Here is a 12100-nt window from a genome sequence, read left to right on the forward strand (position 1 = left end):
TTTTTTTTTTGGTTTTTTTTTGGTTTTTTTGAGACAGGGTCTCACTATGTAGTTTGGACTGACCTGAAACTCACTATGTAGTTCAGGCTGGTCTCAAACTCACAGCAATCCTCTTGCCTCAGCCTCCCAAGTACTGGGATTATAGGCATGTGCCACCATGCCCAGCTATAATTTTCTTATTCTTAAAAAGCAATAAAAAACATTTACAAATTACCCAAGAATCACCACCCAATCTATCAAATATCTCCTTTATTAATGTGTTTCAATTTTGAGAAATGTGGCCTTAGTTTAAAAGATTACTAATAATACTTCATATCTGGCTTTTCAGAAATTGAGCATAAATTTTTATTTTGAGTTGGCAAAAAGCATTTGTTAATGTGTTTCTTAGTAACATGCTAAAGACATACTTTTTTTTTTTTTTTTTTTTTTTTTTTTTTTTTTGGTTTTTTGAGACAGGGTCTTGCTGTGTAGTTGAGACTGACCTGGAACTCACTGTGTAGCCCAGGCTGGTCTTGAACTCACAGTGATCCTCCTGCCTCAGCCTTCCAAGTGCTGGGATTACAGGTGTGTGTGTACCACCACACCCGGCCAAGACATACTTTTAGCTTCTTTTTTTAAAATTTAAATTGAATTTATTGGTACACTCTAGGTAGACAGTACAGTTACATTCATTACTGGGATCTTGTACCTTTACATGCCAGGTCTTGGTTCTCATTTTTTCCCCTTGTCCCCGCTCTCCCTTCACGCCCTTCTCCCCTCCCCACCTACAAACACTTTAATTCCATTTTTACATTTTCTCATATTTTTTCCCTTTCCCTTATGGATTTCTTCTATGAATGCTCTAATAATGTTACTGCTCTTGAATCTTTCTCGCTACTCATACTGTTTTTTTCTCTGCCTTATCTCCTCTTATTCCTTGCTTCCCAAATCCTTTGAGTCTTTTCATGCCTGCTAACTGATCAGAACTTTAAAATTTATTCAGGACTTCTAGACCTAGAATCATTTATTACATGAATCATATAATAATACTATACCAACTGTAAAAAAAACTTCAAATATCATAAAATCTTACATTTTTTACAAGATAACAATTGTGCTTTTAGTACCAGTGACTGTTTTCTCTTTACTAAATAAGCATATTTCTCTTTTTTGCAAGCACATAAATCCCAGATTATGAAGTCAGATGTCTATGTCTGTCCACTCTACAAGACAAGTGAACGTAAAGGAACTCTTTCTACTACAGGACATTCTACTAACTTTGTCATTGCAATGTTGCTAAAAACAGACCTACCCATTCAGCACTGGATCAAGCGTGGTGTTGCTCTGCTTTGTCAGCTGGATGACTAGACTGGACAAATTACAAAACATCTGAAAGTTTTAAAATACTGTTTCTGCTTACCTAAAAAATATATAAAACCAGATAAATCGATGTCATTCTTCTAAATGGTCTTTGTGAAAGGTCTTTGTATTCTTTGGTCTCCTCCCCAGTACACCTCTCTTGATGGAAATATGGCCTTCTAACCAGACTTTTAAGATCAGAGTCAGACACCAGTGGAAGACTGTGTGAAAAGAAGTGTTACTCTGAAGCATGTAGAAAGGAATCTGAAGCTTTTATTTAGTTTTAGTTTGATGCGTATGTAAAAAACAGATTGGGGAGTAGGTTGGGGATTTAGCTCAGCTCAGTGGCACCATGCCTGCCTAACAAATGCAAGATCCTGAGTTTGATCCCTGATACCAGAAAGGAAAAAGAAAGGATCAAATGGATAAAATTTAACTACCACTAGAAAATTATTTTTCACTAATGTTAAACCATTTCTTAAATTTCAGTAGTATTTGACTTTCTGTTCCTACCTGAAGTTATAGGACATGAACATTTTATATACATAATGAAATTTAAAATGAGGAAAATATTAAAACAATTTGTCATAAAGGCACATTTATTAATTAGAGTATTTCTATTGATGAATTAATTTGTGGGATTTATTACATTATTTTATTATTTTATTACATTTATGAGTTTTATTACATTAAAAATGGGTACTTAACAGGAAAAATATCAAAAAATAAAGTATTGAATTTTTAATATTTATTGAGTTCTCATAAAAAAGCACCAAAACTTTCAATATCAACTGTTTTTTTGGTGTACAAAGTCGGAAAAACAACAGAAGGGGACTGGGGATTTAGCTCAGTGGTTCCGCTGCCTACCTTGCAAGCACATGGACCCAAGTTCAATCCCTGGTACCAAAACAACAACAACAACAACAGAAGGGCCAGGGATGTGCCTCAGTAGTGCCATGCCTGCCTGGCAAGTGCAAGGTCCTAAGTTCAATCCTAGTACTGGGGTGGGGAGGTAAAATAAAATGAAAAATAACAGAAATTACTATATGAATTATAATGAAATACCAAAAGAACTCTACAAAAAAATCTTTATTTCAGTTATCACACCTAACAGTCCTCACACATTACAGCAACCTGTTCTATTCACGTGTATCGCTTATACTGGCAGCACATGTGTTTTGCTTTCCTGGCCTTTGTGTAGGGTATACTTGACATCTCACTGGTCTTGCTGTTTTATCAAGAGATTCTTATTATATTATACAATGTGTAGTTAATGGGAACATAAATATCAATAAAAGTATTAAATTCTTAATAGGTATCGTGCATTTAGAATAAACATTTTCACATCAGTTGTGTACTTACTAACAAAACCTAAATGATAACATCAGAAATAAATTCCTATATGAACTACAATGAAAACAAAAGTCTACAACAAAAATAATCTTTGCTTCTATTGTCACACCCAAGGCAGTCTTCATACATGACAATTACATGTTCCGTGCACACATCTTACTTATATTGAAAGCACATTGCTTAGCTTTCTTTTCCTATGTGACAGGCTATTCTTGTTACCTCTTTTCCTGTTTTGTCAAAAGCTTCATACTATATTGTACAATGTGCACTTAGTAGGAAAATAAGATAGCAGTAGCATAAAATATCAAATATGAAATGAGTGCTTAGACCAATATTTTCACATCAGCTGTTTACTTGCTTACAAAACCTAAAAGATAACATCAGAAATAAAAACCTATGTGAACTACAGTGTAAACACAAACAAGTCTACCACAGAAATAATCTTTGCTTCAACTGTCATGCCGAAGGCAGTCATCACACATGAAAACTGCATGTTCCATACATAAGTATCATTTACACTGATAGCTCATATGTTTTGCAGGGCACAAGATTTTCCTGTTGTCATCGGTGTTTGTGATGCTGCATCTGCCTGTGTCAGCTCACCTGTGTAAGCTCACCTGTGTACTCCACATTTTTTTTTTTTTGCATAGTATCTTGGGAAGAAACATTTTGTTTTTCCTCTGCTGTAAATGATCTTTTATGAGTTCCAGTACCAATTCTCTAAGAAAATTTCTCAATAGTATTTTGTACTTGTTATTTTCTTTGTAAGCTATCAAACCATACCACTCATGTTTAGGATTGAGTAAAACACAAACATTGGCCAGTGCTTTGTGTTTTGAGTGACATTATAGTTGCTGCACAATTCATCAACAACATCTATTCCACCTTTGATTTTGTTTTAGAAAGTTTCCATCTCTGACTTCTGTTTTGTCAAGGTCTCCCTATCGATATTTTCATCAGGGAGTAATGTTGACAGCAGTACCAATTTGTTTTTCTTTGCCACATATGAGGCCAATGTTACATTTCTGAAATTCAAAAATTGTACTATGCAATTCTCTGTTTTGAAATTGCAACATTTCATTTGTTATTTCTGCTCTGTTCTTGTTTACAATTCCTACACTGGTCAACCTATGCTTTGTTAGCAAATGTAACATTAATTGTAAAGTGATAAGCCAATTGTCAAATGTCATATTCCAATTAGTTTGAGAGATAGCAGCAAAAAGTCTGTTCATAACATCATTTGGGGGAGCCAGGAGTGTAGCTCACTTGTGCTGTGCCTGCCTGGCAAGTGCAAGTTCCTGCATTTGATCCCTGGTACTTGAGGGGGGTCGTTTGGTTTATTACTATATGAATAAGGACCTGGTGGCTGAGTTGCTGGGTAAATTTCTAAATTGAAAGCATAATTAGTCTTCACATCTATAAAGGCATAAATTTTTATGCCATATTTTGAAGGTTTTTTTGGCATGTATTACCTGACACTGCAATGGCTATAAAATGCTACAAGATGTTCATCAATCGTCAAGTATTCAAATAGCATATAAATTGCTTAGCAATTACTCGCAAATCTGTCACACAATGACCAGATAGCAGCTAGATTATCAGTCCTTTTTCTTGGCATTTGGGTTTTTTTGTTTTTGTTTGTACTGGGATCAAACAAACATGGGACCTTGCACTTTTGTGGCAGAATCACTAAGCTAAATCCCAGCCCTCTTGGCAGTTGGTTTTACCATTAAACCTCAGGCAATTTTGAAGGAAATCAAATTTCCTTAGTGTCATTGTCCTACAAACCTCAAGTCGACATTCATGGTTTTCCTTAAGTCTTTTATGTTCCTGAGATTACCATGAGAAAGCCCTGCTAAGTACAGCAGACTTATGAATGCTTACAGTTCAGCTAATGAGGTGTCATAATAAATACATTTCTGAGTATGGCCAAAGGGGCATACAGAACATTTTACTTATATTTCAATATTTGTGTATTTCAGACATCTTGTAGCATTTCATCTGTTACAATTTCCTACATTGAATGGCAGTGCTAGCATTCTGTCTAACAGGTTTCACCCATGCCAATATTTTCACTATTTTTTCAGACTTAGTATTAACATTGGCTTATTCCATTTGTTTGCATGACCATTTTGTACCATTTTTACTAGTCAAATGTGTACTCACATGCTATTTTCTTCATCGGCTGAATCAAGGAGGTCTGCATTCCCTGTGACTGTATCAGTTGATTCTTGCTCCACTTCACTGTTGCAGGAACTTTGGCTTACATGGCCAACTTCAGTCATTATCATCTTCATCATCCATGCATAAATGATCTGATGATTCGTTTTCAACCTCCTCCAAAACTTTCAAATCTCGTTCATCATGTGCCATTTTCCTGAATCAGGCTACTTCTACCAGAAAAAAGAAAACTTTTTAAATACAAATCCTAAATGCACAGAAATTTACCAATGAGCATTTCATAGATAAAACTCATGTGTTGCTGGGCTGGGGATTTAGCTCAGTGGTTCTGCTGCCTGCCTTGCAAGCACAAGGACCCACGTTCAATCCCCAGTACAAAACAAAAAACATAAAAACCTCACCTGTTTCTGCCAAGTGGGTGAATGCACAGATGGGGTTTTTCTTTCCCCAAGTGCAGCTACCATGAGTTACACCCACATTCCATTACAGTAAAATACATGTTTCCATAACGAAAGAGAGGTGTGGGTGTATTTTACCCTCTGTGGTGCTCAGGTAAGCATTTGTAAAACCTGTTAGGTGGAGCATTATGTGGATATAATCTTAGTTTGACACTTTGCACTGGTGCACACACCTTGCTGTTGATCACACCTTGCTGTTGGGTAAACACGAAGACTGCTTCCTGTATCTCTGAGGTGCAGCTACTGAGATGCACAGCCAGCTATTATGCCAAAGTAGAAATTTATAGTAGAAAAGTATGGGTTGGATTGTTGTAACCCAATGTTTTATTAGTCCTATTTCTCATAGTATCCCTATGATTAGGAAAAGAAAAAGTAGTGAAGCTGACATACAAAGGCAGGAAGATGGCTGGCAGGCACTCCTAACTTCTACACCTGCAGTAGCATTATGTTTTGTATTTAATCTGAAACATCAAATTGTCCCTTTATATTCTTTAGTAGTTGATATTTTATCACTTAGTATGCACCTATTAACCTATTTTAATCAAAATTGTATTATATTGTGTAGAATTAATTCCTTCCTTAGGATTCCAAGGATGCTTAAGCCTGCAGTTCTGTAAACTAAAAAAAAAAAATAGGTAACAGCTACCCATTGAATCTGAACCATTGGGACAGTCATTTCAAAATTAATTCTGGTGCATGGCTTGTGTGCATGGGAAATCCCCTGCAAATACTTGTTATTCTAGGAATAAGATGTTTATTTAAATTTGAGGAGTCCAGCAGTGAAGAAAAAAGATCATGTTTCCAAACAGAGCTAAACCACATGTAAAAAACAAGGATAATATGCCAGACCATCTTATGATCGAGTATTTATAGTAAAGCTATTTATAATAGTCACTGCAGGGGAGTGGATCCTAAATATAAATGAAAACTCAAAGGCTTACATGTGCCAATCTTTGACAGTGAAAACTTCAGTGCTGTCCTACAGGATATACCAGAAGGTAAAAAAATCTTTGGTATATGATCAAATCTATTCTATACTAAAACTATAATGTCCTTTTAAACCATTTAGATATCACCTAATAAAATACATCCTTTTTTGTCCTTTTATTCCTATTGTGTGTTGTATTAAGGGAATACATTTATTCTATAACGTGCTTATTATTTTCAGCCTAACACTGTGTAGGAAAGGTGTTGTTTTGAGTAAGTGCTATAGTCACTGAGAAAAACTCATGAGCCAAGTCTAAAATGGATTAATATGAACAGTTTCAATGTTCTAGTGGCATTGACCTAAGTCATATATGACAGGGTATTTTCTTGAATAAGCTTTTAAGTAAATGGTTTCTCACCAGTCACAGTACAGAAAACTGTTTTAAGTTTATGGAAACGTTTTAAAAATAAGTATTTTGTTTTTCTAAATTTTAACATTTTCTTCATTTATCAATTCTAGCAACTTTCTAGTTTCCTAAATTTCATTTATAATTTTAAGCAGTTGATAATCTTTATATAACTAGAAAATATTTTTAATTAATTTTGTCTTTAAAGTAAACCTGTACAGGTTTACATGGATAACTACACCAGTGATGATAACACAGATGACGACTTTGACACCCAGCTCATCATTCAACAAAGTTTACAGGATGTCTACAAGCTGAGAACACATGTACCTGAGGATAGCAGGTAGGTCGTGGCTTTCTCTTGATTACTATTAAGTGTTCAACAATAAGACTAGTTATTATCCTAACTCTAGGTGTTGTGACAAAACAGGAGAAGGGCCAGTCAGAATGTAAGTTTTGTTTTGTTTTGTTTTTTCCTGTGCTGGTAATTGAACCCAGGGTCTAGCAGTAGTGGTGAACATGGCACACATGCTGCAGCAGGGTGTTTGTTATTACTGAAAGCTCAAAAAGTTTTGCTATCACTGGCCTAGTGCATGCTGGGCAAGCACTCTACCCCTGAGCTCCAGCCCCAGCCAAAAGCTGTCATTTAAATATATATAAGATATGATCTCTGACCAAACTGGAAAAACTTGGAAAGAATTCACAATCTAGTTAATCAGTAAAAAATAGTTGAAGGAATTTAGAAGTAAATCTAAGTGAAGAGATAGACTGGAAATCATAAGGAAGAAATAAATGAAGCCTATAAAAGAGTAGAGAAGAACCGTAATATATCCTGTCTATGGAGCTCGAGAAATGCATAAAATCCAACTGTGATGCATGGAACGTTATCTTAGTGAGGTAGGTAAAGATGGAGTCCAATTTTTTACCTACTCAAATCAAAAGGAGGAAGTATATAAACATAACCCCAAGAGACAACCCCTTCTGAAGGTGGAACACTCAATTCTGTTACCACTATCGTTGAAGAGGACCAATGGTTTCCTCAGTGGTGTAAGAACCACCCTGGGTGTGGACAGCTTGTGGTCTGGAATACCTAATCAAATACCCTCAGTCCATCAGCAACCTCAGTCCCCTGAGGTGGTAGTACCCACTGTTTTTCTGTTTTGCCTATGGAGATTAACCCCAAGAAATTTTATCATTAAGTATGGAGATGATGAAGTACAGTATCAAATCTATATTATTTTTAAAAATGTAACAAACTCATAGAGGGATCACTATGTCCCACACTATTTTAAGCACTCCATAAAATATTAAGTCATTTAAATTCTAATTCTCATTACTTCTCCCTATGAGGTAGGAACTACTGCTATCCTCATTTACAGAGAAGGAAACTGAGGCACAGAAAAGTTAAGTGACACAGCCAAGGTCACAAAGCTAAAAACTGAACCACCCCAGGCACCATTAGCCATCTGATTTTTGACAGAGGGGCCAAAAACATGTTGAGAAAAAGGTAGCCTCTTTGACAAATGGAGGGAAAACTGGCTATCCATATGCAGAATCCCATATCTCTAAGTACTAAAATAAAATCAAAATGGATCAAAGAACTAGACACTAAAATAGAAACACTGAATTGGCTGGAAGATGAAATTGGAAAAACTCTTAAAGACATTGGGAAAGGACTTTCTGAGCAGAATTTCAATTGAACAACAAATAGTACCAAAATTCAACAAATGGGACTATATCAAATTAAAAACTTTCTACACAGCAAAGAAAACAACCAACAAAGTGAAGAAACAACCTGCAGAATAGTAAAGAATTTTTGATAGTTATTCTTCAGAGGACTAACATCTAGAAAATATAAAGAACTAAAAAAATTAGACCCCTCCAAAATTTTTTTAAATTGACAATTGAAATGAATAGACACTTTTCAAAACAGGAAGTACAATTGGCTAATGGGTACATTAAAAGTGTTCAGCATTACAAAAATGCAAATTAAAACAACACTGAAATTCCATCTTACTCCAGAAACAATGGCTATATTCAAGAAATCAAATAACAAATGCTGGCAAGACTATGGGGAAAAGGAAAACCTTCTACCTTGTTCTACAATGTAAACTAGAACAACCATTATGGACATCAGTATGTATATTACTCAAAAATAAAATCTAAAACTAGAAATTCCATTTGTCCCAGCTATTCTCCTTGAAGGTATCTTCCCAAAAGAGTTAAAGACATTATATTACAGTGATACACGCATACCCATGTTTATATAATTCTCAATAGCAAAATCTTAGAAGCACCATTTTGTCTATCAACAAATGAATGGATAAAGAAAACACTGGGCTGGGGCTTTAGCTCAGTGGTGCTGCACCTGCCTCACAACCACAAGGTCCTGAGTTTGATCCTCAGTACTGAAAACAAAAACAAAAACAACACTATATTTGTACAGTGGAGCTCCTGAGCCATAAAGAGGGATAAATTTGAGTCAGTTGTGGAAAATGGATGCAGCTTGAGACCACAATGCCAAATGAAATATATTAGACATAGGTTAAATATTGCATGGTTTCTCTTGTCTGAGAAACCCAAAGTATAAATAATTTAAAGAGCAAAATAAAAGATAGATAATAGGAAGGTAGACCTTTTGGAGAAAGAAGAGGGACTTAGGGATGGAGACAGAAGGGGAAGTAAAGGAGGGAAGAAAGAAGTGAATCGGATTAAGATTTGATGTGTGTATGTCCCAACTCCCAATTTAATTATATATTACAATATGTACTCATAAAAAAGTAAAAAAATAACTTTTAAAACCCACCTATCTAAGAAGTGAAGAAAGAGCCTTGCGGTCTGACTCCAGAGTGTACCCTTAGTCACATACTATTCCTACACTTCCATGTTCACCCGAGGAACTATTTTTAAACTAATCTCTAAATATTAAAGTATTCAAATTGCACTTATTAGCTTGACCTTTACATTTTTTTAACATACAAATCAGTAATTGAACTCATAATCTTAGGTTGAAAGGTACAAGTGATTTTACTAAGTTAAAAAGTATGGAGCTGGGGATGATGACACCACCTATAATCCTACCACTCTGCGAGGCTGGGACAATAGGATTGCAGACTTAAACCTAGTTTGGGCAATTTAGTGATTTAGCAAACTATGTCTCAAATTTTTAAAAAATAAATGTGAATGTAGCTCATCACAAAATCTGTAGGTTCAATCCACAGTAACATGACCACGCACAAACACACACAAAGTATTGAAATATTTCAGAGAAACTGAAATTGACTCTAGTTATACATTTCATTTTACTTATTAGGTTTGTAAGAATTATATAATACTTAAAAAGGATTGCCGATTTCCTCAGAAATTTGCAGGGATTTAGCCAGATGTGGTGCCATAGTCCTATAATCCCAGCACTCTGGAGGCTCAGACAAGAGGATCACTGGAAGTTCAAGTCCAACCTGGGCTACATAGTTAGTTCGAGGTCAGCCTGGACTACACAGCAAGACCCTCAAAAAAAATTTCAGGAATTTTAAAAGCTAGAGTATACTTTGTCGTGTGGAATAATGGCCCCATCCAAAGATGTCCATGGCACTTCCTGAAACCTGTGAGTATGTAGCTTTACATGGCAAATGGGAAAGGCTACAGATGGAGTAAAGCTGCTAACCAGCTAGTTTTAAAATAGTAAAATTAGCTTACATTATCCAGGCAGGCCTACTATAATCCTAAACTCCTTACAAGTGAAAGATGGAGGTAGATGTAGAAGAGAATTTGAGAGCTGATAGGGAAAGGACTTAACCCAATACTCCTGAGGAAAAGCCAGAGAAACCTTTTTTCAGTCAAGAGACCTATTTCTGAACTACAGACTATGAAATAATAAATTTGTTTTGTTTTAAACCACTATGTGGTAATTTCTTATAGCAGCTATAGAAAACCAATACAATGCTAAATATGCATTGAAAGCTTAAGAGAACTGAGTTGACCAAGCTGAGAGTAGGGCAGATCGAGGGAATTCATTCTCTTCATCCTGGCTTATTGACTAATCAAAGCAAATGAGAAGGTAACAATCCTTATTACTACTTTTTTTTTACTGGGACCTTGGGTTTGTTAGGCAGGTGGCGGAACCACTGAGCAAAATCCCCGGTGTTACTACATTTTAAAATGAGTCACATATTGAGCTTTAAAATTACTTTGATAAAAATATTATTTAAATTTCTGGCAGTATTTTCTGAATACAGATTCTGACTGAATATTTTTTAAAATCCACACCTGAGTATTTGCTATTTTGAGAAAAAATTTGCTACAGTCATTTATATTATAGGAGTTGCCATTAAATTTTGCTGGGATTGTGTGTTACTTCAGTCCTAGGCAGGTTTGAATCAGTTCAGGATCAATGATTGTAAACAAACTGCAGTCCATGCTGTCACATGATCCTGGCTCCATAGTGCGTCACCCCCCCCACACACACACACAGGGAATCAAATCCAGGATGCTGTGCGAGCCAGGCAAGCACTCTACCACTGAACTACACCCTCATCCCCATTAGAAGTATTTGTATGAAACCTCAGCCATTGCATCATATGGGAATTCATCCCTGATTAACTTTACCTTTTTCTTTTAGTTTACATTAGGTATCCTAGTTTTTTCATCAGTTTTGCAATTACACATATTTTTTTCTATGCAGCTTCCATTCCACTTTGAGTGCTGAATATAAGAAGATAGTCGAAACAATAGAGACAGTTAAGTACTCTTCCTCCTCTCCCCTTCAACTTGTGGTAAAGTGTGACAGTGACAGCTTCCCCGCTAATGTTTAGAAAGGCTAGAAATTCTTCCAAATGCTGAGCACTATTCACAGCCAATTCTCAAGCATCTGACGTTGCCTTTACTGGGAGAAAATAGTCGAACCCTGAAATTCTCAAGGGCACCCTCGAATTGCGAAAAGCCAAGAGTTTCAGATATGGTCAGGAAAATGCGAGTAAATGCTTATTTTTATAGTTTAAACCCTAAATGCTGTCTCCCACAGTTATGTGATTTAATAAAATACTGTATTAATAAAGCCTTAGAAAGTGCAGGGCATTTTGGGTTTAAGAAGAACAAAACCCAGAACACAGGAGAGGGCTACACGACTCCCAGCAACCTGTTGCGGTGTGGGAATGCTGGTTCTGCAGCAGATGAGTTACAGGGCAGCAGCCAAGGAGAACTGACTAATGCTCTCGGATTGGCTACTCGCAAACCCAAATTGCGGAGAACATTTGAGGTTTCCGAGAAACTGTGGGGTTTCCAAGAACAATTTTTAGTTAGATTCATCTAATCGTGGAGACTCGGGCCACGAACTCTGAACCACGGCTTTGCGGGGGCGTACTGTATGACAGGGAAATTTAGCAAAGAGTTTCTGGCTTCCTCTATGGATGGAACTGGTTTTCAGGTTTTTGACAAGCC

The 12100-nt window shown here is 36.1% G+C and overlaps 1 protein-coding gene across 2 annotated transcripts in view; it reads left to right on the plus strand.

Annotated features, from left to right (window-relative positions):
* Window positions 1-12100, plus strand: part of Dnah12 (dynein axonemal heavy chain 12) — a 245694-nt gene that overhangs the window by 219435 nt on the left and 14159 nt on the right. The window contains exon 75 of one of the 2 annotated variants that reach the window (XM_010612737.3): window positions 1157-1725. In XM_010612737.3, coding sequence (XP_010611039.1) covers window positions 1157-1347 — 191 coding nt within the window. In that variant the 3' untranslated portion in view covers window positions 1348-1725. Of the gene's footprint in view, window positions 1-1156; window positions 7008-12100 lie in introns of those variants that run through there. The other variant, XM_019205810.2, reaches the window with a different exon arrangement.

This window comes from Fukomys damarensis, unplaced genomic scaffold (assembly GCF_012274545.1).
Source record: "Fukomys damarensis isolate Sample0158 unplaced genomic scaffold, DMR_v1.0_HiC HiC_scaffold_28, whole genome shotgun sequence".
Classification (NCBI taxonomy): Eukaryota; Metazoa; Chordata; class Mammalia; order Rodentia; family Bathyergidae; genus Fukomys; species Fukomys damarensis.